Raw genomic sequence first — 26,509 nt, 5'->3', positions numbered from 1 at the left:
CTATAGCGTGAAACGTGCTTCGCAAGCTGTAGCTGAAACATGAAATATCCCTTGTCGTCAGTACTGACAACCTGATCTGCCAGTGATGACATGTGATAAGCTGATCCTCGCGCCGCGTAGTTTGTGTTGGCCTTGTGTTGTTGCTGCCGTGTCGTCTTTGTACCAGATGATTATTTACATCGGGCCTAATCGCGAAGCACTCCTTGGCAGTGTCACCCGCCTACTTCCGTCTCTCTTGTGTACCCTAGACGTCATACTAAGTTACAGCCATCGACGTTAATTTCGACACCACAACGCAAACTTAAAGCCAAGAGTCTAAGATCGCGGTCGCCCTAGCTTGATTTCTACATTACTGATCACGATGTCTGATCGTTATCGCAGAGACGAGGATAATCTGGCCTATGGAGAGGACTCAGGTCACTCCCGAGGCTACTATGACCAGCAAGGAGGTCAACAAGGCCAGGATCGTGGTATCATAAGTGACACTTTCAAGAAATTCAAGTCCAAGTACGACCAACACCAAGGACAAAAGCCACAGCAGGACTATGGTTATGGTAGTCATCCAAGCACTAGCACAGTTGGCTCGCAACAATATGGCGGCTCCGGTTATGCTGGAGGATCGTACAACCAGCAACAAGGCCAACAACCAGGTCAGCCAGCATATCCCGGAGGGCCACCTCAACAGCAGCCACAAGCAAAGCCTGACTTTGCCGACAAACTACTTGGTGGCCTGATTGGTTCGGTCACTTCCATTGGGCACGATGTACAAAAAATTGTAGGAGGATCTCATGGCCAGAAGCCACACCAAGGCCAAGCACAATACCCAGGCACTCAGAGCGGCTTCCAAAGCAATCTACAAAGTGAGACCCAGTCTGGACCTACCCAGCATCGCTTTGATAGCACATTCACTGGACCAAAACCAGGCAATGATGTCAAATGGTACGTCGATGGATGTAGCTACATGTGGGCTGTCTCACAAGCTCTTGAAAATGCTCGGGAGACGATTTGGATTCTGGATTGGTGGCTCTCGCCTGAGCTCTACCTTCGAAGACCACCAGCACGCAACGAAGAGTGGCGTATCGACAAGGTGCTTCAACGAGCTGCCAATCGAGGTGTCAAGGTGAACATCATTGTGTACAAGGAGGTAACTCAGATTTTGACTCTCAGCTCATCTCACACTAAGCACGCACTTGAGAATCTGTCACCAAATATTGGGGTGCTGCGACATCCAGACCATCTGCCAGATGCCCAGACAACACATTCTTCGATTCTATCGTCTTTGCAGAGCCTGAAGCTAGATGCCGCTGGGGCGTCTAAGCTCGGTGCTGATGCCTTGAAGGGGGTCTATGGAATCACAGACGATGTGATCTTATACTGGGCTCACCACGAAAAGCTATGCTTGATCGATGGTAACATTGCTTTCATGGGAGGACTTGACCTATGCTATGGAAGATGGGACACGAATACACATCCGATCGCTGACGCTCACCCGTCAGATCTCAACAAGATTGTCTTTCCTGGTCAGGACTTCAACAATGCTCGCGTTATGGACTTCTCTGAAGTGAATCACCCGTTTCAGAACAAGCTTGATCGCACAAAAAGCAGTAGAATGGGCTGGTCAGACATTTCGATTTGCTTGCGCGGGCCTTGCGTGGGTGATTTGATGCACCACTTCGTTGACAGATGGAATTTCATCTACGACGAGAAGTACAACGTCAGACATGATAAGAGATACCAAAGACTGCCTGAATATCCTGACCACCGCAAAGATGAAGGACCAAGGCCAAGTTCTGGTACTGCACAGCAGGGCTCGCAAGCAGCTAACCAATCTCACAGCCAGTTCGCTCCTCCACCTCAGGCAGCCGGTTATACTCCTCCTGCGTGGCAGGCCTCAAGCAGACCTACGAGTTCCGCTGGCGGTCCTGCTGGGTTGAACACGTCTGCTGGTCAAACTTATTCTCCACAGACTGGCTATGCCCATCAAGGACAAAGCCAACAGAATTTTCCACCACCGCCGCCAGGTCCGCCGCCTAGTCAAGGTCAGTACGGACAGAGTCAATATGAAAATACTTCTCCGCCGACTCAATGGTCTGGTCAGTACGGGAGCCACCAGCAGCAATCTGGTTTCTCTCCTCCACCTGCGCATGTCCAGGACCAGTATGGGATGGGCCAGCAACAGCAATCTTATGGCCATCGACCTCACAGTCCTTTGCCGTCACAAGGCCAAGGTCAATATGGCGCTCCTCACCAAGAACAGCCCTACGGTCAGCAGTCTTATAGCCCCCAGCCACCTCAAATGCAAGGTCAATATGAATCAGGACAGCACAACTTTCCTCCCCCACCAGCAAGCCCACAGCCTGGTCAGGGCCAGTACGCTCAACGTCCTGTCACACCTACAGGGCCACCGGAAGCACATATTGCCTCGCAGCAATATGCTGCGTACACCGGTCCGCAAGGACCCGCAGAGCTTAGCACTGCACAGTCACCCCAGTATCAGCCATATCATGGGCAGCCCGCAGCTCGAGGTTTTGATGATCGTGGAGAATATGATTCAGGTTATAGTGGTGAACGAGGTCTCAATGACGACTATAGTTACGATCGTGGTGACGAGCGAGGTTTTGGTCGCAGGCCAGGCGTCAGTCCAAGCCGGTTCGATAGGTACAAAGAAGAAGCGAGACGATTCCAACATGAAGGTAAAGTATTTGGAGTTGATGTGGGGAGATACGGCGACAAGCTCGAGAGCAAGCTTGATGACAAGATGGCCCATTACTCCGGCGGCAGAGTTGGCAGACCTTCAAGTGCTGCTGGCGGCATGTCTTGCCAGCTTGTGCGAAGCTGCACGAAATGGAGCAACGGTACAGCCACCGAGCACTCCGTTCAAAATGCTTACATTGAGCTGATTCGGAACTCGAAACACTTCATCTACATCGAGAATCAATTCTTTATCACCGCTACCGGCGACAAGCAGAAGCCTGTTAAGAACATGATTGGCAAAGCGTTGGTCGAGCGAATCATTCGAGCTTCGAGGGAGCAACAACCTTTCAAGATCTTCGTCAACATCCCGTCAGTGCCTGCCTTCGCTGGTGATTTGGTCGGCGATGCAGCTCTGGGTACACGTGCCATTATGGAGTTCCAGTACAGCAGTATCTGTAGGGGAGGCAACAGCATCATGGAAGAAGTGGCGAAAGCGGGCATCAACCCGATGGACTACATCCGATTCTACAACCTTCGCAACTACGATCGAATCAACGTCACGCCTGCTATGCAACAAGCTGAGCAGCAAACGGGCGTGGGCTACGACGATGCAAGAAAGCAATACGAAAGTCGTCTTGGCAGCGGATACGCAGGGTATGGAGAAACGCAAGCACCACTAGGTGGGCCCGGTCAGCCTGGGCTACAACAATCATACGGTCAACAACCGTACGGTGGGCAACAAGGACAGTCTCAATATCAACCACCGCCGCAGCACGGAGGTTATGGCTTCCAACAAGGGCAATCTCAGTACCCACCACCGCCACAGCAAAGCGGCTACGGTTCCCAACAGATACCTCAAAACCACAACCAATATCAGCAAGCCGCTCAAGGAGCACAGCATGTATGGGCTGATGACTGGGACTCAGTCGCTAGCTGCTATATGCTCGGTGGTAAGGACATTCGCAACGTGCCATGGTCTGGTCCAGCGGAGTCGGAGCTTGACGCGTTTGTCTCTGAAGAACTCTACATACACTCCAAGGCCATGATCGTTGACGACCAAACTGTAATTTGTGGATCAGCCAACCTCAATGATCGAAGCATGCTGGGCACTCACGACTCTGAGATTGCTCTCGTGATCACGGACCAGACTCCAGTCCAGTCGACAATGGCGGGTAGACCGTGGCAGGCAAGTCGGTTTGCGGCATCCCTGCGCCGGCAACTATTCAAAAAGCATCTTGGCCTTCTTCGACCACAAGATGCGCAACAACCAGATGGCAACTTCATGCCTATTGGCGTTCCCAATGCCTACGAATGGGGTACACCAGAAGACAACATCGTCTCTGACCCACTTTCCGACGCCTTTCAAAGCTTGTGGAACACAAGAGCAAGAACGAATACGGAGGTTTACCGCAAAGCATTCCGTGCTGTGCCAGACGACACCGTCAAGAATTGGAAGGAGTACAAGGAGTTTTATGAATACTACTTTGCCAAGTCTGATGCGAAATCTGGAGGTAAGGATGAGAATAAGAAACCCGCGAGAGTTGAGTATGGTCATGTGGTGAAGTCCGATTTCCCAGGTGGTGTGAAAGAACTGAAGGACTTGTTGAGTCAAGTCAAGGGTACACTCGTTGAGATGCCGTTGTGCTTCTTGCAAGGTAAGTCCTCTGATGACGCTGAAAATTGACATGGCTAACATTAGCGCAGATGAAGACATGGCGAAAGAGAACTTGAGCTTCAATGCTCTGACAGCTGAGATCTACACCTAAGTCGGCAATGTGCTGCGGGCCTGATTGGCAGTTACGAAGCGTTTGAAGTGAACATATGGCTGCGTTGAAGCCGGTGTGATGCGTGTATTCTGATAATCTCACGACAAGACCTATGTGGTTGAAGATGCGTAGATGATATTGCGAATGATAATCCTTTGCATAGAATGATTCGCTTCCACCATCAAAGCCTTGGTGCCAAGTCCTGACAGATTGAGCTCGGGCTGTGATTGCTTCAGTAGAACATCACGATAGCGTGCCTTCTCAAGTAACTATCTTGCTTTACTCACTATTGACTCGAGTGCGTCTGCCTAATGAAGCCATTGCTAGGAGAACCAGAGCATGCGTGTTTTGACGCGTTTTCCTGCCCGATGAAAAGCGCGAATTTGAAGCCAAAACATTCCTCCTCTTCATCCTCTTCACCACAGATCTGATCACATAACCTCGCTCCCTGCTAACATATCTCCTTACATCTGCGACGCGACTTCACTGTGACTCTTCAATCATGGCTTCTGTAGCCAACAAGATCAAATGCACGTTCGAAAACTGCTATCAGCGTTTCTCCTCTGTGGAGGCAATGAGGAAGCATAAGGATAAAGCCAAGGACGATGTCCACGACTTCTACTGCAAGAAATGCGATGAGGACTGCACTGATGATGTAGAATATCTGATCCACCAGATTCAGAGCCCAAAGCATAGTAAGTCTCCTAGATACATAGGAAACTCTTCTGACAAACACAGTCGTCTGCCCAGCCTGTGGAATTGAGTTCAAGAGCGAAGGTGGACGAGATCGTCACGTTGGTATTGTGAGCATACTGGCTGTCCAAGAACCATTTGGGCCCGATGAACTGACATCGTGCACAGTCGCACCGACAACGCCAAAAGCTCAAATGTCCAGGCTGCAATGAGATGTTCACCGACGCCTCCGGTCTCATGGGTCATATTGAGCACAACAAATGTAAGATCATTCGCAGAGACGACTTTCATCGACATCGGGCAGAGCAACAAATCGAGAAAGACGCGATGGAAGAACTGCAAGGCGGTATGCTTCATGGCGAGACTGTCATCTCTACAGGCTCAGATTCCGACCCTACCGGTGGTGCATCACTCCTCGAGAACCAGCGGATTCCTATGTCTCGAGACTGGCAAGGCGCACCGGAAGACGATCTATGGGGGGTTGGCAGCGAGAACTATGGCCGTCAAGAGAGTGATATGGCTCGACAGATGTCAGATCTCGCCCTCGACAAATACCCTGCCCTCGTGGCCAACTCATCTATCCTTCCTTCTGCTTCGACTGCTGTCACCTCCACTCGGCAGACAGAGAACGATAGCGATATCAGCCAGTCCACAGCTGCAACCAGCGACCTTCTCGACATGAAAGAAGTGCCAAAAACAAGACCAGCGCAATCCATCTTTGGTAATAACAGCGCCTGGGGAGCCAATAAAGCCGCAAGAGCTCAACGCCAACCCATACGAGAAATCTCACCAAACCTCCTCGATAATGCCAGCAGTATCAACCTTCTCGACTCATCGATCATGGACAAGGAATCCGTTGCAACAAGAGGCACTCGACCATCTCACACAAGCTACCCTGGCAATACCAATACAAACTCTATCCCACCCGCCGCGAAAGCCGAAAATCAAGACCCAAACGCCCCGAATGCACAAGTCCAGACCCGCCCGCAGATGCGCATGGCTTCTCGGGACAAGCTTCAGACTTACTGGCAGCCACTTCAGCAATGCTACGTTTGTCCTGGCCACATGTGCGGTCGCAAGCTACGGAGTATTCAAGAGTTTGAACAGCACTTGCTAAGTGGCGCACACGTTGGCGGCATGGTTCAGTGTCCTAGCTGCCTTAAGCGATTCAAGACCACGACTGCACTTGTGGCCCATGCTGAGAGTGGTAGCACCAAGTGCGACCTGAGAAAGACCGAGGAGTTCGATCTGGCCATCCAGCAGATCACAGCGGGACTGATCAAGGTTGAAGGAAGCTGGAGTGGTGCTGGCAACGCCAAGTTCGAGAGTGTCCCGATTGGGCAGTGGTAGGTATGTGGTGTTGAGGACACGAGTGAAGACGACAGCTAACGACTCAACAGTTCGGAACCTAATGGCAGCTTACCACCATTCTGGGTTGGAGCGAGGCTAGCCAAGACTTGGTACGTGGCTTGCATCGGTATCTTCCTCTGCTGGGTTTTGATCGTCTCATGCAAGATGATTGCTCGGTAACAGACACACGACACACACAACCAAGAAGAACGATTCCATCGGCCAGTGCCAAAGTTGAAGGATCTTCAAATATACCTGCTTGCATGAACCAAGAGCTATGACGGGAGGCAAGCTGTGCTGATAAATGAAAGAGCGAGTGCTGGCGCTAAACACCCTTCAGAAGCGTGCGAGCGAACGAGCGACGAGACAAGGACATGACTTTTGCTTATGAATAATGAATTATGACATAGAGCTTGAATACATACATGTTGTCCAAATCGCCATGCCACAACACCAGCAAAGGATCATTATCTCCAGACGGAATGGGCGCAATGCAGCACTGATATATGAAGCCGGCGTCCACCATCGTGCTCCAGCTCTACGTCTAAGCAATATGAGTAGTATCCTCTAATTGACTACCAGCTCACGGAGTTGGGGATTGTCGCCGAGGCCAAAGCACTGAAAGGTAGCAGCGACCACCATCACCACCTATGAGTCGGAACTAACACGTGCATAATGCTATTCTACAATATACTTTGGTCTGCACTGCCACGCTGTGATATGCAACCCTATGCTCCATATTCCTCCCAGCTAGCATCGCATCCGCCCAGTCTGTTCTCCATACCTCAGCGTCCGGCTCACCGTCGCCACTGATCAAAGTGCTCCTGTACTGATTCGGACCAAATTGGTATTGCTGCTCCGACGACGTAGATGTGTCTGTCGGCTGAGTCGAGAACTGGTTCTGTGGCACCAGGGAGCACACCTGTTGCTGTGCCGTGCATGTACGTTGAGCGTGACGGCCGCTAGGGCTTGGGCTTGAGCCTGTGCTATGGTCGCGGTAGCATGAGAGTGGTGGAGGGCGGCGGCCGCTGGGTGGGTATTTGCCAGGTATTAGATTGGGGTTGGACATTGTTGGTGAGTTGGGTTGGGTAGATTGGACTGTCTTGTTGACCAGCATGGCCCTGGAGATCTGCTTTTCGCGAGGGCATGATCGGTGTCATTGAGTGGTTGGAGGTGTTGAGGTGTGTGGCGAGGATGAGGCGAGAGCGCTTCGGGTGAGACGTCGTTGATGATGATTGTGGTGATGGTGATCGTCTCAGGGCTATTGAATATTAGCTGCATCCCGCAGGAGATGTTGGTATATAAGCTTAGGTTGTGGTTGGTGTAGCTGTATGTGCTGATAACGGCAGGACGGGTAGTATGCTTATGTCAACACTGCGTAAAAGGCACTGCCTTAGATGATCACAAGATTGTTGAAAGATAAGAACTTAAGCAAAATGTGTCGAGAACAAGGAAATTCTGCGCCGACAAAGCATTATGTGTCTTGTCAGTGAAATTTGCCCCTAGAATTGACACACTCTACTCGGCGAGGAGACCCTCTACTTGTCAATCGCGGCTTGATATGGTTGTCTTAGGACCCGAGTAACTTAAGTGGGTGCTCTTGAATGTAGCATCGGCTTAGGGTTTGTGTCATTTCTGAGAGGGTAACTGGGGGTTTGCTTTTTGGTCTCTGGGTTGCAAGAGAAGAGAAGTACTGGTGTTCGATCCTCGAGCATTGGAGATAGATGGGCTTCTTTTTGTTGTCACTGGGCGAGTGTTTGTACAAGTGGTAATCCTTACTTGGTATGAATGGTCCGTGTTGAATGAGTGAAATTTTTGGATTTGCTAGTCATCTTCGAGCGGTTTCTGCTGAGGTGATCCTCAAGTCATCCAAATCAATCAAGCCAAGCGGCTTCTCGTCAGGTTCTCAGCATCCTAACGAGGCCAGCTCAAGGCAATCATATCCCGCAGCGCCGTCACTCTTCTGAAGTCTCTCAACCCTCGGCTCACGAGTGGAGCGATCGTCGCTGGAACAATGCAGGTCCACTGAAATGGCTTCCATCAATGGTTTCACTGCCGAACTCCTCCGCATGATCCTCAAAAGACATCTCAACAGTATGGTGGAGGGCAATCTTCAAGACCGTTATAGTCTACAAGACCTGGGCTATGATAAATACTTCGATGCTCGAAGGCTCATGAGCAGGAGGGCGAGCCGTACACTGGACGACCTTGCTAGTATCGGTGCGCTACATTTCCTTGACTCGTTTCGACAAGATGAAGTGGAAGCTCATGGATGATTCGGATCAGGCCGAAGAGGAGGATCTCGGTTCACACGAAAACAAAGAAGAGCCTTTGATGCGAAGGTCTTTGACTTAATGATGGCTGAGGAGGCCACCGGCGTGGGTGATTGAACCTCGTCGAGCGGATAGAAAAGCAAGGTGCTGAGGACTCGTGGCCAGCTCATGGTTCTTGGATCGAGTTGTCAGGTCCATTTCCATCTTCAGTCAATCGAGCCGATTCGTGCTCTGAGATGGTGATCTCCTTGTTCCTCTGACGTGGCACATCCGTCGGTGATTTTTGCATGGTGCTTCGGCTCCTGCTTGGTGCTGGCTCTGCACGATTTTTGCCGAATGTCTGAGAGTGTGCTGCTCGTGTTCCTAATACCGTGCTATAATATACTGCTCTTCAAGGAGAAGACCAACCTGGCACAGAAAAACCTTTTGTTAGGGAGGAAAGGCCGCTGACCGCATCTCGGTCTTTCGACACTTCAGCCCTCCTTCCCAATATCCGGAAACTCTTGCTCTCTTAACTTGTCCTTCTTTCTGCTCTCCACGACCTCTTCTTTCTCCTTCTGTTCCTCGGATTTTGGTTGACCCTGATTCCAGACCTCCCAGATCTGATCAACAATCATACTGCCATAACCCTCACCCTCATCCAACTTCTTCTGCTCTTCCGCTAGCCGTCTCTCCTTCCAGCCCTCTTTCTCCCCACCCATCCAGATATCTTTCGCTGCCTTTTCCAGCCCCTGTGGCTCGCGATGTGTCTGATGCCGCTGAAGCTGCTCTTGTATGGACGGACGCTCCTGCTGTTGTCTCTCGCCTTCCTCCAGCAACCGTCTTCCACCCTCTCTCAGCTTCATCCGTTCTTGATACTCGATTGCTGCAGGTGGAAGACGCGCGCCAGGTAATTGGTAGAGCATTCCTGCGCCGGTCCGCTCTTTCACCATATGGTTCGCGGAGGCTATGAAAGCGCCTGTGAGCGAGAATGTGTACAGATCCAGCTTCCTGGGCGGAAGAGCTATTAGGATTGGTGCGCCGACAAGGACGCATATGGAAGCATTGTGGAGGAAGCTTTGAAAGGAGGATGTCATGTGAATTCGCTGTTCGAGCGTCGGCTCACGGGAAGGAGTATCGGTGGACATGGCTGCTGGTGGTGGAAGGCAGCTAAGATCGTGGTGTTGCTGAAAGTACAGCCCGTGCTTCGAACAGATGTTGGTAATGCTGAGAGATTAGGTTGAGGATGCGAGTAGGTGTAAAGCTTGGGCTAGAGTTCATGCTGTAGTCGCCCTGAATTATCACACAGAATTACTTGTGGCAGAGATCGAGCTCAGACATGCAGTATCGACGACATGTACCATCACTACAGTACCAAATAAATCTATGATGCGGAGTGCTTTCGAATTGCAGTGAGCTCACCACTCCAACCCCAGCACTTTTAGCACCTCACGCCCACCGTACTCGTCCTCCCTACCCATATCATAACTTCTGTTCCTTCCCCTTCACAACCTCACTATCCTCACTATTGACCAGATTTACCAACTCCTTCCTCACATAATCCGGCACACCAACCGCATCCGGTCTATTCGTCTCCTTCACGACCCATATCTGAATGAACCCTCCCACAGCCTTAACTTTCTCCTCTCCCTGCTGAAACACACCAACCTCGTACATAACACTCGACTTCCCTAGTTTCACGACACGAAGTCCAACATCTAGTACTCCCGGATACTGCGCCGACCCAAAGTAATCACAGTATGTATTTGCGACGAGGCCGATGTGCGTCGAAGATTTAGTGCTGTAGCCGCATACGTCCATTAGGTAGGCGTTGATGATGCTGTCGATTAAGACGCCGTAGATGGGGTTGTTGAGGTGGTGGAACATGTCGTTGTCTGCCCTGCAAATCGTAGGTTAGTCAAGGTGACTGTGTCGTAGAATGCTGGAAAGGCTACCATCTCGTTCTGTAGTCCTGGTGGAAGGCATAGTCGCTTCGCCTACGCTCGCGCTTTGATTTGAGGTCTAGGCCTATGGTCTTGCCCATGGCCATACAAAGCAAAATGTATGAATGGCTACCCTCCAGAGCCTCGAGTGGTGGTTCGTTACATGATGAAGGAGATAGTTCATGAGCCAAGATCAGGTGTGCTCTGGCTTTGGACTCCATGGATTGTCGCTGAGCCGAGGCATCCGGAGCAACCCCCTAAGAGGACAAGTCCTTCTGGCTTTGGGCGACGAGGCGGACTTTGCCGGGTACACCTGAAACCCTTGTGAATGTCGCTGGGGTGTTCCATTCCTTGCCCAGGTGATGCTTTTCACTTCAATTTTTGAGCAAAATGAATCATGGAAATCAAAACCAGAACCTGTGAAAAGCAAAAATGAAGAGAAATAGCGACAACCACAGGATTTGAACCTGTGCGGGCGAACCCAATAGATACCACAAATGCGTAAAGCGTTCGAGTCTATCGCCTTAACCACCTGAAACACTGTTAGAATGAAGCCCGAGAGAAACAAGCTAGGTGTGGTCTTACTCGGCCAGATTGTCGGCGTGCAAAATCTAGCATTAATTTGTGGTATATCTTATATGAACCTTTGCATCTGCAGGCCAGTATGCAGCCAAGAATTGGAGGAATCCGACCCCGACTCATGATATGGGGCATGTTGAGGTCTCCCATTTTCCATCCCCAATGGATAATTATGCGCTTCAACGACGCAAAGTACTGCCATTACTGCGCCCCTAACATCGCACATCTATCGGACGATGCTGTGACATAGCTCTTAACGTCTGTCCTTTCGCATACATTTGTTGGGCAGTTTGCGAATCAAGAATAAAATCCCTCCTGAAGGAACACAATCTTTTCCACGGACACGTCGAATCCAGCACGAACACGGTGCACACATATCTACTACTACAACCACCAGAATAACCGTCGAGCAATCTTAATGCTTCGATGGTCCTCGCACTAAGGCATCTCTTACTTTCAACTTTCAAACGTCAAGAACTCGTATCACCTCCAACCATGCCCAAAAAGCCTGCCCTCGAATATTCCGCCGCGGAACCCGCCTTCCTCCGCCGCATCAAAGCTGGCAACGCGGAACTCGATGGTCGTCACAACGTACAGATACCTCGAGCACGGGGTAATGCGGGTAAAGGTGGACGGCTTGACATGGGCGGTGACGATGGTGAGGATGACCCGGTCATGCTGGATGAAAGTGGGAATGTGGTGACGAAGGAGGAGATGGACGCGAAGGAGGCCAGAGTGGACGAGGAGAGGACGGTGGTGGGCCCCGACGTTGGAGCAAAGGAAGGAACTGAGGCGGAGGAGGAGCGGAAGGTTAAGGATGTGGAAGGAGGTGTGAGTAGTGGATTTGGGAAGAAGAGGAAAGCCGTGAAGGTCATTGGCGATGACGACGCAGCTGAAGCATCGAGAGACGATCAAGATGGGCTGAATGAGCCTACAAAGTCACTGACGGAAAGCACGAAGGACCTCAAAGACGTAGTCGCAACACAAAAGGACGATGCGAAGAAGGAAGCTGCCGCTGGGCCCACAATGAAGAAAGGCAAGCGGAAGAAGCTGAAACTGAGCTTCGACGATGCTGATTGAGATCATCTCGCATTTGCCTGCGTGGTATAAGCGTCGGGGGGGGTCCCGGCCCGAGAAAGAGAGCTTCCAACTCCTGTCTATTCAGTCAGTCCCTTGTGAGGCCCAGACAAATCGGGTCTCTATGCCGGTCATCATATTGACGTACAAGCAGGCTGCTTTACGATCAGGTGCAAGTTCTCACTAACAGTGATGGATATTTGTGTTCCTGATAACCCTTCCGATGTGTACGTGTCGCATACGGAACTACGGGCGGCTACCAAACACGTTGACTGCACTGGGCCATCTCAAGTCAATTACGAAGCAGCGTCGTTAGCCGTCAGCGCCTCCAAGTGGGCGCCAGCCTGAAGCGGTGAGCGAGAGAGGTGAAAATATGCCGTGGTAGGCCGTGGATAAAATCTGTACCATGGTCGTGGACTTGATGTGCAACGTATAGCTTGAAAACTGGCTGTCAAGTCTCAGATGAGATAAAATGCGTCCGTCAAGGAGGTCGAACGAAAAGGTTGCAGGAGGACGAGGTGGCCGAGCGTTGCACGCCTGTCCACATGGACGATTAAGATTCCATGAGCCAACCGCGATCAAGCCCGAACGAGACAACAAGTATATGCAAAAGACCAGGGGCATCTTCGTTCAATGATGGTCATTCAGCATTGGTACCTCATTATGCTGCCTCTTATGTACAGCGCTTACAAAAACCCCCAACAACCGACAGAAGAAGTGCACGGTCATTGCAGGCTCGCCTTGAATTCGTCGCTGACCGTCTCCGCTTGCTTCGCATCCGTTCATCATACACGATTCAATACCTCCATAGTACCTTCCACCACAGCCCAACCAACAGTGTCAACTCACATCGAGTATCAAATGCAACCACTTACTCCCTCACAGCTGCTCCCTCATAAACCCTTTGACCCCATCCTCCTTCTCGACCCACTCCTCATCACCCCAATTCCCCACCCCCGAACCCGCCAACATCTTACCAATATCCTCCTCAAACGGCCCCATCATAACCGCCTCCGCCCCCTCAAACAACCCCCTCACCCTCCCCCGAAACGCCTCCCTCTCCGCCTGCTCATCGCTATCAACCCCAAACAACTCTTCGTCCCGTTCCGCATCCAACCCCATTTTCTTCCTCCCCCACCGCCTGAATACCTCACGGTCCTCCTCATCTCCAATCTCCTTCCTCACAGGGATGAACCGTCTCAGCGCCTTGTAATACCGGCTCTGTGTATATCCGAAAAGCGGCGTGAGCACATCCCGGACTTCTTCCTCGACGCCAGCACTCAGTGCGTCCATGGCGTACCAGGAATCTATGATTGCGTGTCCGAGTGCGTTTACGAAGGCGAGGCGGCCGTCAGGAGTAGCGTGATCTGGTAGGTCGGGAAGTGCTGCTGGCTTTGGTGGTTCCCATTTCTTTGTCTTTGGTTGCTGTGGGGGTAGCGGTGAAGTAGTGTCAAAGATCTTATAGGCCGGGACGTATGGTTGTGGCCGTGGTTGTGGCTGTCCAGAGTTGTCCTTTTGTCGAGCGGCGAGCTTCTGACGGCGCTCTCGCTGCAATCGGCGTTTAATGTTCGTGCGGACGCAGGTTATAGGGCGTCCAGTTGCTTCGGTTAGATTTTGGATGGCCATACGATCTTCTAGGGGAAGATCCAGGTGGAGGAGGGCGATTGGGGACGTGTTTCGTGGAATGCGTGCAAGAAGCGAGTTGATCTTGGCTGTGTTGGACATGTTGATGGGTTGTGTAGACATATTACTCGCATTGGAGTCGTGGTTGGTAGCAGGTGGACCTGCTTGAGCTGAGGGAGGTCGAGGTGGTGAGGTGTGACTTTGTAGAGCTTTGAGTATATCTACCAGGCATTCATGTGCTGATAGCTATACACTGTGAGTTGAGGAATCTGTCAACAAAGGAAAAGGGCAAAAAGAGGTGCGATGGGGACTTTCTTATAGGAAAAATCAAGAGCAGGAACGTAATGGTACTTGCAGGTCCTCAGGCCAGCAGATTGCTTGACGTTGGTACCAGGCATATGCTCCAAACAAGTCTGCAGGTCCTCAGGCCAACAAAGCTACCTTTGGTGTCTGTACCAGACCTATGCTCGAAGGAATTCTGCTCGGCGTGGCAGTACATCTCGTCCAGGAGCATAACGGGAATCTGGCGTAGAAGGAAAATCGTGTGACGGAATGGTCTATTGCGTGGACCTGTATTCTGTATAGTTTCTAAGACAGCAAAACGCAGGCACATACTCGCTCTGCACCGAACGCTCCAATCTTTTCATCTGTACAAACGAGCACAGCTGTAATAGTATGAGAATTACATTTCTCTCATCAAATCCAATAGATCTGCAGAAGGAGGTGTACCAGTGCAACCACTGAAATGTTGCCTCCGACCGAGTCCGCGGCCGTAGGCCATATGAGTTTTGGGGGTTTTTTGGTTTGTTGGTCTGTAGCCTCGACTGAGCCCTCAACCTCCAACCATATGAGTTTCGGGGGTTTTTTTTTGGTTTGACGACTCTCAGGCGCTGATGGTGTCCGCCAGTTCGGGTTGACGAATTTCGGAGGTACTGCGTAGGTTGCTCCGGGCTACTTAGCCAATTGCAGTCGCCAAGTCCTTACCTCGAAACTTGATCTGGAAATTCGTGGTTGTCTGCCAGACCCGAGAAGCTCCGCCTATCTAATATGCCATCAAATCTATAGCAGTCAGCATCATCCAGGAGAATTTTTCGATGGGAATTCAACTTACCTCTACCGAAAAGTGCTCTCTTCGTCCAGTCCATGCTCAACAGCAACCTTGTCCTGAAACTCACACTCTGTGCGAAGTAAACACTTCTCCACAAATATACAGCCATAAGTCCTCCACTGAAGTTTAGGCCGTTGATATCGAAAATGGCAGCATTACCAACATATGCAAGTGAACCAAGATGGTGATACTCGAATGCTTTGTAGACTGCATCGTCAAGGTCACCATAATCGACCTCGTTTGCCTTGAAACCAGGCACAGCTTGTGCTATCCTGTTGAACTTTTTGCCCAAGTACCCACCTTGTTGATTTGCTCTCTGAGCCGTTGCAGGTAGAGATGTAAGCTTCGAGTCGATCTGAAGGACAAGTTCATGAAGTTCACCAAAGTCAAGTGTTCCATTCTTGTCCTTGTCGTACGCTTCGAAGAGCTTGTCAAGGCGCCTCAGATGATTTGCCGCCTGAGGAAAGCGCTTCTTGACCTTGGAGGCAACATTTCTCCATTCAGCAAATGTGACACGAAGGTCCTTGGGGTCTTTGCCTCTCTCCCACGCCATACCACGAAGGAAAGTGACGAGATTGTCGGCTATGTTGTTCTGAACGGTGCTGCAGTCGCCCATAGCGTATACATCACCCAGAGGTGCACCGACGAGACGCAAATGTGTGTCTGTTTCTAGAGCGTGCTTGTTCTGCTGTGCATCGCCCAACTTGGCGGCAATAGTCTTGCAGAAGTCCGTTTGTGCTACCCCTGTACTCCATAAACAAAAGCCCATAGGCAGCTCTTTCGTTACAGTTGTGCCGTCTTTGTCTTTCTGTGAGAAGATAATCTTGTCGGCTTGGACTTCTTTCACACGAGCATTGGTCAGAACGTCGACGTTATCGTGCTCGAAGCGCTTTTCGGCATAGACCGACAGAGCTTCATCATATGTGTTGAGGATATGGCTGCGCGATTGAATAACGTGGACCGAGACTTCGTTCCGGAGGATCTTAGGAAAGGCCTTGAGTAGATCTTCATTCAGCATGTCGTAGAGTTCAGCAGCAAACTCGACACCAGTCGGGCCTCCACCTGATATGACGAATGATAGCAGTCTTTTTCGTTCCTCGTCGGATGTAGTTGGTAGACAGGCCATTTCCATATTGTTGAGCACCTTGCGCTTGATCAGACGTGCATCGTCGATTGTCTTAAGAAAGTTGCAGTGCTCAAGACCTTTGACGCCATGCGGGTTTGTGGTTGCTCCGACTGCGATGATCAGCTTGTCATATGGCAAGTAGAAGTGTTGTTTTTCTCCCTTTGCATCCAGACCTGCGACTTCGACCAGTTTCTCTGAGAACTCGACGTCGATAGCTTCTGCTTTCAGGAAATGGCCTTTTAGTCTGCTGACAATTCTTCTGATAGGCTCGACCAGGGATCGGAATTCGAGGGTGCCAACGGTAGCGGAAGGGAGCATGGGCGTAAAGAGGAAGTAGTTTTCAGGCGAGACGACGGTAACGTGATAGTCGAGGGGATTGAGCTCTTTCATCATGGCTACGCTTCCCCAACCAGTTCCAAGGATGACCAACTTTGGCTTGTACTTCTGGACCTCCATGTCGTCGGTATCATGGTCATCAACCAGAACTTCGGCGATGGGCAGGTTCTTAGGTCCGCCTCTTTTGGGAGATAGTGCAGCTTCTGACACGGCTATGGCGATCTTGCCATCAGCCTCGTGATATGTGGTTGCATCGTAGGCGAAGAAGGCGGCAACAAGTCCACCGGACACGAAGATGAAGATACCAATCCATGCTGCTGTTCGGTACAGGAATCTCACAGCCGGGCCTCGATGAGTTGGTAAGGGAGCTGTAGATATACGGCGAACCCAGCTTTTTGGTACGGAGGATGTTTTCAAGCTCTGGAAGGGCTGCTTTAGCTGGGATAATATCGTCTTCTTCGGTGTAGGCTTGTCGGCCAGCGACTTGGAAGTGCTTAGCGGTTGGACTCGAATAAGTTGAGGTATCTGGGCCTTGTTCCCCCGTCGCAGCCCATGGCGGACGGCAACTCGGAAAATTGGCTGCATAGTGATACTGAAGGACTTTGCTCGGCTGTAGAAGCCTGTACAATCCCTCACCTGCGCATAACTTGACTCGTGATCGCGATCTGGTACTATATCCTTAACGCGAGTTCAAACTTTGTATTAGAATCGTTTACGGTAACGACGGAATTCTTGACTTCAGAACTTCAAGCTGCACCGAGCTGCACCTCCTGCAACAAGGACGTCACTGCTTGACCGGCGCAGGAGGAATCAAGCGAGACAAGGCATGTGAGTGCCGCCAACAAGCTTCCAGCTTATCGTGCAGCACTCGTCTATTCTTGCCACAGATGGCGCTAGACGTCATCATACCTACCGTACCATTTCTGCTAGAGGAGAACTTTTCCGGCTCGTCTTCCTCAGGCTTTCCGCAAAGGACATCTTTCAGTCGCTTGAGGCATCACCACATATCTTCGTATGTCCACGTGCTGAAGAATGTGCGAACAACGCAAGAACTTGGTGGTTGTGTTTCTCGCGAGTGTGACTCCTTCTCATCCGAAAAGCGCGTCACGCTTATCGAGGATCTCGTCGACGCGTTGCCATCATACGCGTTGCGCAGATCATTCATATCCTTCGATGAAGATATTCCTTACATGGGTTGAATATTTTGTCGTCTTAGATGTCAATATGCTGTACATTACGTGCAAATGAAGAAGACTGGAACCCCTTGTCTCGTCCTTGACTAAATTACTCGAGTGAGGATCTATGCTTGATAAGGAGGGCCTACTCCAGAGACAAAGTCCTGCGGTGAAAGTATCCCACCATATCGGTCGTCAAAATTGAGAGCAGCAGCAAAAATATGCTCCAATATCGGTGTTCGTCAGGCTCCTAAGCAGATATTGAAGTACGCCTTGTGTGCGTTCTCAATGGTCCAGGCACTCAGAGTCTGCCTTGATTGGGGATCATAGCCAATAGCAGCTTCTACCGGTGTGAGTATATACCAGTATCGTGGACGCGGTGGAGAGGAGAAGGAGTTATCTCTAGCCTTGTGACTACTAATGATGGCCGATGCACCTCTTCTTGGAGTCGCGCACCGCCTCTTACCTCCATGAGTCGACCAGAGCAGATTGATCCACTTATGACTGCAGCATATATATAGGCTGCTGCTGCTCTCTCTCCTCCTCAACTATCCAGAGTTGCGCCTGAGATCAGATCCGCCCAGCAATAATGGAGTGAGTAAAGCGTCGATTGCTGTGATGACACCAGCTCACCATACACAGATACGAGACGAACAGCGACATATTATGTCATGGCCAGGAATCTGATATCTGCAAGGTCTATCAGGTCGCAAAACAGCTCGCAGGGCAATTACCAGAATGTCAAAGCAGCAGTTTCGGCGACGTTGTGTCCAACCTCGCTATCTTCTTTCTTGTCATAGCTTTGATCATCGTGATGTTTATCCTGGTTGATTTCTGGAAGGAGAACTATCGGCTGCAGCACAAGGCCGACCTTCCGAAAGGTACCGCGATGCACATCGTCAAGACTTTCACGGACGACTACAGTGACAAGGAATTGGAGTCCCTCAGGCTCAAGATTGAGGAAGCCGAAGCATTACGAAAGATTGATAACGAAAGCCAACAGGCCACGGGTACGGCACACAACAGTAGCGGAGGGTCACCAGAGTCCAGCACCATCATTCACGATGCTGCTCAAGGAGGTGGTTCAGAGGCCGAAGCTTGCGTGCAGTCCAAGAGAGATCCGTCCATGTCTGGTGGCAAGAGTGCTGAGGACAATTCGATCAAGGCAAGACGTGAGTCAGACGTGGAAAGTACAGACCACTTTGAAATGGTTGGCGCTGCAGAGGAAGGACGAGCTCTGCTTCCAGGCAGACGGTGAGCGGGACGCAGCTTGAAGAAGCACGATTTCGACCAGTCGATGATTCACTGATAGCGGGCAGCTATCCGTTTGTGGGATTATGCTAAGCGAGCAAAATACCATCAGGTAACATACGACTTCGTGGTGGCTAATAACCATGTGTACCAGTACTTAGCAACCATTTCATGCCTTGCGGGGCACTCCATTCATCAAATGTGCTCAGCGACAAAGTTTGTTCACCATTTTCTTCTCAACCAGAACTTGCTAACATTTATTACTGTGCTGCCTGAAATTAACGTATAAACTTGCCTTTTCTCCAAGCCACACATACAGCGACCAACCTTTCCAAACGATCACTCCTACCACGCCGTCACCTCCGCAAATCCTACACCCGCGACAAACATCCACGTTGTCGTCTTACACAGCTACCATCGCTGAAATCTCTTACTCGCGTTGTTGCTACGCCTCCACCCGGATTCAACAATGCCCAAAATCATCTTCAAAGTATGCGTGGACACCTGTACAGCCTTGTCCAACACCATCACTTCAGAGTTCCAGAGATCTGCTCGTACTCCAGAACCAGAATTCGATATGGTCTGGTGGTTCTGGGCCGGGTTCATAGGTATCTGGTCTATGATATGTCTGATGTGGTTGTGCCTATGGTGGCGAGATCAACCATGGTGTCGACACAGCCGGGCATGCAGTGGCGGGTGTATCGATGCTCGACTGGCCTCACGATTATGCCATGATGATCTCGAGAGAGTGTGGGAGATAGTGCAAAAAGAGAAGCTGAGGAGAAATGTTCATGTATCGGATGATGCTGAGTGTGAATTGGAAGCTGCTGTCGTGAACAAGGAGGGATATCTGCTAGTTGAGGACCAGCATGTTTAGCATGAATATTATCAGTAATTACTGTTCACTTTTGTCCTTTGCAAACCTGGCTACCTAGGTAGCGGCACGATTCTTAGCAATGACGGCTGTTGTGTCGAGCTCCAGTAAGGGCAGGCCGTTGGTGTTCGAGAGTACACCAGTTCACATCCGTCGTGCAGCATTCTGTGGACGATTCATGACCCTGATTGCTCTTTTGTCCTGCGCATACGAAGCTGTCTGATGAAGTCGACGAGCATTAAATCACATTATGTACGTAGCTTTGCATTTTCCAGATTTGTTTTGGCGACCTCCCGGCACAGTAATTCGCACTGTAGAATCGACTCCCGCCTGGTATCTTGAATCTAGAATCATTCATCCACAAAACGCTCACGCGTCATCGGAAGGAGCGCGACAATAATGCGGTGGCCAAGACTTGCTCTATTTTCACTCTTATGGTAGCAAGAATGCCTTGCGACTAATTCTGCCTGCGATCTTCTCATGTCGCGCCAGGTCCTCGTCCTCAAACCTGCTCATCGTGTCTACATAAGTAGTCAGCGGCGGATTCGTCAACGCTGCATAGAACTACCTACTGCAAGTTACGGTACCGCCAGGCAGAAGCGCTGTACCATAAAACACCCAGCCCGGACCCACTTCTGATTCTCCTTATATACCGTCTGTCCTGCATCGGCCTTCCAACAACTTTCTCTCGTAAAGCACTGAATCAATTGGTCAACCTTACCTCAACACCTCCAATTCAGACACCACGTCACCAAGTCTACAAATCACCCTCGTTCCTCATCGCTTCACAGCCAAGTCACGATTTTCCTCCTCCAATCATGCCGACAATACACAGATGCATAACAAACATCACCGCCATCAAGAACACTACCGACCCCGACTTCCCATCACGGCAGCTACAGATCGTCTCGGAGTGCGGCGACATCGTAACGACATCGAACTTGGAAATGTGGATTGGCATACTGATAATTCCATGCGCCGTCCTCTTCCTCTTTGGTTTCCTCTACTGCATGCGCAGGTTCGATCCAATGGGAGACCCGAATCCCGTCAATCGTCGACGGCCCACCGAGCCCGTGCAGTCTGCTCATGGGATAACTGGAAAGCACGAGGGATTTCAGGATGAGGAAGCGGGTCTCATGGCAGATGCTGAGAAATTGGGCAGTGAGGAGGTTAGCACTTCGGAGTACGATCTGGTTGAGATTGAGGTTGGGTCCAGTAAAGAGGTGTCATAACTGATGAGGACCGCTTACATAGTGGTGGGCATGTTGATCCCTGACCGGCTTCATGACTATTTCGAGGCGACTTCGCTTGATAGTGCAAGACGATGCATTGCGGTAGATTAGGGGGAATCGCGATGCCTCGACTGATGCTGAAGTTGGAATTGGGAGAGGCCACTGCTAACAACAAGGTCTCTGTGCTCGTTGAGGATCAGCGTGATACGGATATCCTGGTAGTGTGATTCGGTGCCAATAAATGTTTTGCAAGGAGGTATTACGTAATCGCTTGTCTGTGCCAAGTCGACTGCTCCGCTACAATAACAATCAAAACTCGGGCAATATCATTTGCATTAAATCCACCATCGCTACCTTGAGGTAGGTAATCCTTCGCACTACTCCGTACATTGAAGTCATCCCCTGTATCACGCAGTGCATTCCTTCCACAAGATTGTTCTCTTCTGTCATTTTGACGGTACCACGATCGGTGCTCGCGATCCTCTGATCTTTCTCCCTGCGGTAGCAGCTCAACCTGCACGTGTTCCTGTCGCTTAATCATCGCCTTCGAGATCTTGATATCGTGTTTGGATACATATCAACGCCGCTGTACGCTCTTTTGTTGATCCTTGCGACGCCATGCTCGGCGAGAAATAGTGTTGGCAACATCAAGTCGATCAGTCAAGCATGTTTTGAGACCTTGGCTTCGAGTTAGTGCAAATCGAGGATGGGCAGAGCGTTCCACAACATACCTTTCGCGATCATATCGGTGCTTTCCACCTTTGACCCTTCATTACCACTTGGAACTTGGTCCTCCAAATCCTGCATTGCATCCGACACTTGACCACCTCTCGGTACAGCACCACCGCTGTTGATGCGGGTTTTCAGTGGACATTGGAACTGTCAACACCTTGGACCTCGAAATGTTATTGCGGAATGTCTTATTCGGACATCTTCTCGCTCCACCACCGTCTTGATTGACAGTCATGGAAGGTCATACTTGTCGCAGATACCGTCTTGTTTGGTTCCAAGATTTCAGGCTGAGGTTGAATTGTTCTGAAGTAGATTCTAATCTGCTCGCGAGGCTGAAGTCAGGATGTTGTATGCTGGTTATCTGACCATTCGACACAGGGTGAACGTGGAACATGCTGTTTCCAGTCTTCTGTCGTTGGGTGCGCCTGGACGACCTGCAGCCTTCAAATCATTCCGCAGCCTCGGACCATATGAGTGTTGGAGGTTTTTTTTTGTTTTGTGACCTCCAGCCTCCGGCCGAGTCTGCCGCCGCAGACCATATGAGTGTTGGAGGTTTTTGTTTTTGTTTTTTTTTAATTTTTTTTAACCCTGTTACTGAGCAATGTTAGCAGGTGATGTGGTGCAGAACAGTCAAGGGTAACATACCTCCTTCATCTTGTTCCCGATGGTCCCTTGTTCCCCGAGTATACTTTGCGATCACACAGCGCCCCCTGGGCTGGCATTGTTGTTGCCAGCGGGTTCACCACGTCCGCTTTGGAACCACCCAGGGTGGAGGCGCCGCAGTCGCTCGTATCTGAAGCCACAAGTCAGTCGAAGATTCAGACTATAAGAGGGCTTGTTTTAATGTGCAGTCTGTCGTGGTAAGGCTTAGGAGACAGGATGTTCAAACTTACACATCGAGGAAGAAGATTGCCAGGACCATCAGGAACAAGAATCCAGAGTAACAGGGGTGATTATCGATAAATTCTGAATCGATATTGAAGGTAAATGGCATTCCAGCCATAACGAATGAGCTGGTAAGAGGTGTTGAGGTATGTCGTATTTGGTTATTATGTTGTTCCAAATTGCCAAAATTGTGACTGAGATTTAAGTATGTTGTAAGTATGTGGTGAGGAAGAGAAGAGAGAAGTCGAAGGCAGACGAGAACGCAGAAGAAACAGTCGGCGAACAACTCTGGAACGAGGCAGTCACGACCATGTACTTTCGGTGAATCAGTACAAGATGAAGAAGGCACGACTATACACGAAGACCACAGGCAGGCAGCTGGTATCATGCTTCATAGAGCTCGATACGGGAGCCGTCAGAAGTCGAATGGTTGCGGATGATTGCAATGCGGTCAGGCGTTTGATCAAGAAGCATGAATTGATCTTCGGGCATATTGGAGGTACACGATCAGTGGTTACAACATGAAGGAGAATATGGTAGAGCTTCTTCGACCTCTCAGTGAGATCAGAGCAGTGAAGTCTCAATTTTGGTACGCTACTGTCTCCTGCGCGGAAGGACAGGTCCAAGCTACCCCCTGTTAATGATAAAAAGTGCCTCAGCAGCAAAGTAAGGCTAGAGACATGGAAGAGCGCTTCTGAACGAAGAGCCCACGATGCGGAGCGTCATGCTGTCTGCGAGGGATAACTGCAGCAGTCTTGAGAGTCCAACGCGTACGTAAGCTCGGAAGGACGTCGTTTACGGTAGATCGAATGGCCTTAGTCCCATTTTTTTCGTACTTTCCACTCTTCGCATCCGTCCAATATCTTTTACGCGCTGCACTACTATAATATAATACTAATAATTCTTATTATATACTATACGTATAGAGAACTTAATAAGCGCTTTCTAGTATACTAATCGCTGTAAATTTCTAATAAATATTAGTGGTACGGCTATCGCGCGTAAAAAAATAGTAAACTAAGGTTATAGCTAGATTATAGAACTTAGAACTACTTCTTATTTATAATATCTATACCTTTATTAGAAGGTATATATATTATAATCTTAGATTTTAGTATATAATATAGTTTAAATAGTTTAAATAGTTTAAATAGTTTAAATAGCTTAAATAGTTTAAATAGTTTAAATAGTTTAAATAGTTTAAATAGTTTAAATAGTTTAAATAGCTTAAATAGTTTAAATAGTTTAAATAGTTTAAATAGCTTAAATAGTTTAATAGAATACTATTAAACTAATACTTCTTTTCGCTTTTTTCCGTACTTTACCTTACCTTATTATATTTAAACCCTATACCTATTTCTTTACTATTTCGCTTATCTACTTATTTCTTTACTCCTCTCTTACTTATATCTTTACCGTATACTCGTTTATAAGTGTTCTTTTTTACTTACCGAGTATTATTTTCTTATATATTCTTCCAAGAAATTCTAAGAAATTCTAAGAAATTCCTTTTAACTTTCCTAATTAAGAAGGTTAAAAGAGGAACTCCTTTTTACTTATTTATATTTTTTAAGAAAATTAAGGTTACTAGCTATAAGATTTAAACTTAGTTTAAAATCTTAAATCTTAGAATCTTAATATATACGAAATTTAAATTAAGTTTAAATTTAAAGTTAAACTAAAAAAAAAGTAAAAGTACCTTAAACTCTCTTTCTTATCTAATAAATACCGAATAAAGGTAAATATATATCTTAGGCTTAGTACGAATTTAAGCTTATTAAAATAAGATTTAAATAAGGTATATTATAAAAAAATATTAAAAAAAACGAAATAAGAGTATTAAAATAGTATTATATTAAGCTATTTAAACTATTTTAAATAATAACTTTAGATATATATATATACTCGTCTATTATATATATATAATATTTATAATCCTCAGGTATATATAGTTACTTCTCAAAACTTAGCTTAGCTAGCTTTAAGTTTAACTTATAAGTTCTTATTCCTTCTTAATTTACATTAATATACTTAGTTTTATTTTTACTTACCTACTTAATAGCTTCTTTTATAGTTATAGATCGCTTATACTTATATATTAGCTTCTTTTTATTCTTAGTAGCTTTTACTAGCTTAAAGAGAGTAATTATATTAATAGCGATTAAGTCTTACTTTAAAGTATTAAATTTAATTACTTTATACTCTATAGCTAACTAAATTATCTTCTTTATCTTATATACCTTTAGCTATATTTTTATAATAGCTAAATAGTTCTTATATATTATATTATACTTATTAGGATTATAGTATATTATAAACTAGTATTTATAGTCTTAAAGATACTTAGTAGTTATAGCTATAGCTTATACTTCTTTATAAAGTATTTTTTAAATAAATTAGCTTTAAACTATACTAAAACCTAATAAGAGGTACTTACTATAAGCTAATAAACTAATAAGAAAGTATTTTTAATAAAGGTAATACTAACTTTATTATAATAGTTTAGTATTACTTTCTCTTAATATAAATTAGTAACTTAAAGCTATATATTATAGTTTTATATAAAATTAAGTATTAATTATACTATTATATTTTTCTCTTTAACCGTTTAATAAAGCTTTTTACTATTCTTTACTAGCTTTATCGTATAAATAGTAAGCTTTATACTATTAGTAATAGATATTAAGAAGAGAATTAAATTAGGCTTATTTTTTTATTCTTATTTAGCTATTTAAATAGCTTTTATCTTATTATCTCGTATATTTTAGCCTTATTAAACTCTATATTAAGTAAAATAAAATTAATTATATAGTCGCTAAGTACTTAACTAAAACCCTTTTCTATTCTTCTTTTTAGTAAATAAAGTATCTTTATATTACGGTTAACTAATTATAGGCTAGTACGTAACCTATTTACTTAGTTTATACCTCGGTAATCTATCTTTATCGCCTCGATTGTAACCTTAGTTTAGACCTCTATATAACTTTTTATTAATATAATACACGTTGCCTTTAGATCCGTAATATTAAGTTATACCGTTAATACGATACTTACCGGTAACGATCCGCGATATAATTTATACGATACCGCCTTCGTTAGCGACAACACGATACCGTAAGCTTATCTTTATAACGATACCGTAATCTCTTAAGATCGCGACGAGTCGAAGTAGTAAGATACTATATATAAGTTAGTTAATAAGATAGATAGGTATATAAGGCGCCGATAAGCGTAGCTATCTTAATATAACCCTATACGAATACGATCCCATAGTTAGTATATAAGGCGCTAAACGAGTATAGCTAATATAAGATAAGGCGCTACGGGGTATATAGTAAGAGCGAGGATTAAATATTACTCTTATAGTATAAAACCTATAGATATTACTTACTTAGTAAGATAAACGAAGAAATATCTTTAAAACTTTTACGCCTAAGTAGACTAACCTTTCTTCTTTCTTTCTCTACGAAAACTTTTTATTTATCCTTACCTAAAACCTAAACGAAGGTAACTAAGATAACTAATATCTAAAAAACCTAAATTTAGCGCAACGATTATAAGCGCCGAACTAGAAACGACTTAAATAATCCTAATAACCTAAGTTATAAGAAGGTAGTACTAGCGTTAATACCTTATATCCTAGGTACTCTAAAAGATACTAAGATTCCTTAATTAACTATACCCTTAATTATAAGTAAGAGACTACTTTAACTCTATCTTACGGTACCTAAGATCTTATAAACTAGCCTAGATCTACGATTTCTCTAAGAATCCGAAGACCTATTCTTTTACTTTAGCGGTTATAAGAACTTT

General features: G+C 47.5%; 10 protein-coding genes and 1 non-coding gene across 11 annotated transcripts; 6 read left to right on the top strand and 5 right to left on the bottom strand.

Moving 5' to 3' along the window:
* Window positions 1–361: 361 nt before the first annotated feature.
* On the top strand, window positions 362–4,460 carry PMZ80_001695 (uncharacterized protein; the record flags this gene model as incomplete). Its single annotated transcript, XM_064870135.1, has 2 exons — window positions 362–4,349; window positions 4,399–4,460. 2 exons carry the CDS (start codon window positions 362–364, stop codon window positions 4,458–4,460), a joined length of 4,050 nt encoding a protein of 1,349 aa, XP_064735632.1.
* A 502-nt stretch (window positions 4,461–4,962) lies between these two features.
* Window positions 4,963–6,503, top strand: PMZ80_001694 (uncharacterized protein; the record flags this gene model as incomplete). The annotated part of the gene is made up of 3 exons (XM_064870134.1): window positions 4,963–5,115; window positions 5,199–5,258; window positions 5,322–6,503. The coding sequence occupies 3 exons, from the start codon at window positions 4,963–4,965 to the stop codon at window positions 6,501–6,503; spliced, it is 1,395 nt and encodes a 464-aa protein (XP_064735631.1).
* Window positions 6,504–8,533: 2,030 nt separating this feature from the next.
* Window positions 8,534–8,779, top strand: PMZ80_001693 (uncharacterized protein; the record flags this gene model as incomplete). The annotated part of the gene is made up of 1 exon (XM_064870133.1): window positions 8,534–8,779. The coding sequence occupies one exon, from the start codon at window positions 8,534–8,536 to the stop codon at window positions 8,777–8,779; it is 246 nt and encodes an 81-aa protein (XP_064735630.1).
* Window positions 8,780–9,249: 470 nt separating this feature from the next.
* PMZ80_001692 (uncharacterized protein) lies at window positions 9,250–9,903 on the bottom strand (the record flags this gene model as incomplete). Its single annotated transcript, XM_064870132.1, has 1 exon — window positions 9,250–9,903. The coding sequence occupies one exon, from the start codon at window positions 9,901–9,903 to the stop codon at window positions 9,250–9,252; it is 654 nt and encodes a 217-aa protein (XP_064735629.1).
* Window positions 9,904–10,237: 334 nt separating this feature from the next.
* Window positions 10,238–10,799, bottom strand: PMZ80_001691 (uncharacterized protein; the record flags this gene model as incomplete). Its single annotated transcript, XM_064870131.1, has 2 exons — window positions 10,238–10,655; window positions 10,711–10,799. 2 exons carry the CDS (start codon window positions 10,797–10,799, stop codon window positions 10,238–10,240), a joined length of 507 nt encoding a protein of 168 aa, XP_064735628.1.
* Window positions 10,800–11,144: 345 nt separating this feature from the next.
* Window positions 11,145–11,254, bottom strand: PMZ80_001690. The gene has a single exon. It is a non-coding gene; the product is annotated as a tRNA-Ser (tRNA).
* A 518-nt stretch (window positions 11,255–11,772) lies between these two features.
* On the top strand, window positions 11,773–12,357 carry PMZ80_001689 (uncharacterized protein; the record flags this gene model as incomplete). The annotated part of the gene is made up of 1 exon (XM_064870130.1): window positions 11,773–12,357. One exon carries the CDS (start codon window positions 11,773–11,775, stop codon window positions 12,355–12,357), a length of 585 nt encoding a protein of 194 aa, XP_064735627.1.
* An 876-nt stretch (window positions 12,358–13,233) lies between these two features.
* PMZ80_001688 (uncharacterized protein) lies at window positions 13,234–14,079 on the bottom strand (the record flags this gene model as incomplete). The annotated part of the gene is made up of 1 exon (XM_064870129.1): window positions 13,234–14,079. One exon carries the CDS (start codon window positions 14,077–14,079, stop codon window positions 13,234–13,236), a length of 846 nt encoding a protein of 281 aa, XP_064735626.1.
* Window positions 14,080–15,019: 940 nt separating this feature from the next.
* On the bottom strand, window positions 15,020–17,132 carry PMZ80_001687 (uncharacterized protein; the record flags this gene model as incomplete). Its single annotated transcript, XM_064870128.1, has 2 exons — window positions 15,020–15,036; window positions 15,089–17,132. The coding sequence occupies 2 exons, from the start codon at window positions 17,130–17,132 to the stop codon at window positions 15,020–15,022; spliced, it is 2,061 nt and encodes a 686-aa protein (XP_064735625.1).
* Window positions 17,133–18,311: 1,179 nt separating this feature from the next.
* On the top strand, window positions 18,312–18,980 carry PMZ80_001686 (uncharacterized protein; the record flags this gene model as incomplete). The annotated part of the gene is made up of 2 exons (XM_064870127.1): window positions 18,312–18,316; window positions 18,365–18,980. 2 exons carry the CDS (start codon window positions 18,312–18,314, stop codon window positions 18,978–18,980), a joined length of 621 nt encoding a protein of 206 aa, XP_064735624.1.
* A 1,685-nt stretch (window positions 18,981–20,665) lies between these two features.
* PMZ80_001685 (uncharacterized protein) lies at window positions 20,666–21,079 on the top strand (the record flags this gene model as incomplete). Its single annotated transcript, XM_064870126.1, has 1 exon — window positions 20,666–21,079. One exon carries the CDS (start codon window positions 20,666–20,668, stop codon window positions 21,077–21,079), a length of 414 nt encoding a protein of 137 aa, XP_064735623.1.
* Window positions 21,080–26,509: the final 5,430 nt, after the last annotated feature.

This window comes from Knufia obscura (assembly GCF_036327395.1).
Source record: "Knufia obscura strain CCFEE 5817 isolate CBS 148926 chromosome Unknown scaffold_1, whole genome shotgun sequence".
In the NCBI taxonomy this organism is placed as follows: Eukaryota; Fungi; Ascomycota; class Eurotiomycetes; order Chaetothyriales; family Trichomeriaceae; genus Knufia; species Knufia obscura.
The sequence above is the reverse complement of the archived record's forward strand: the minus strand, read 5'-3'. Positions and strand labels throughout refer to the sequence as shown.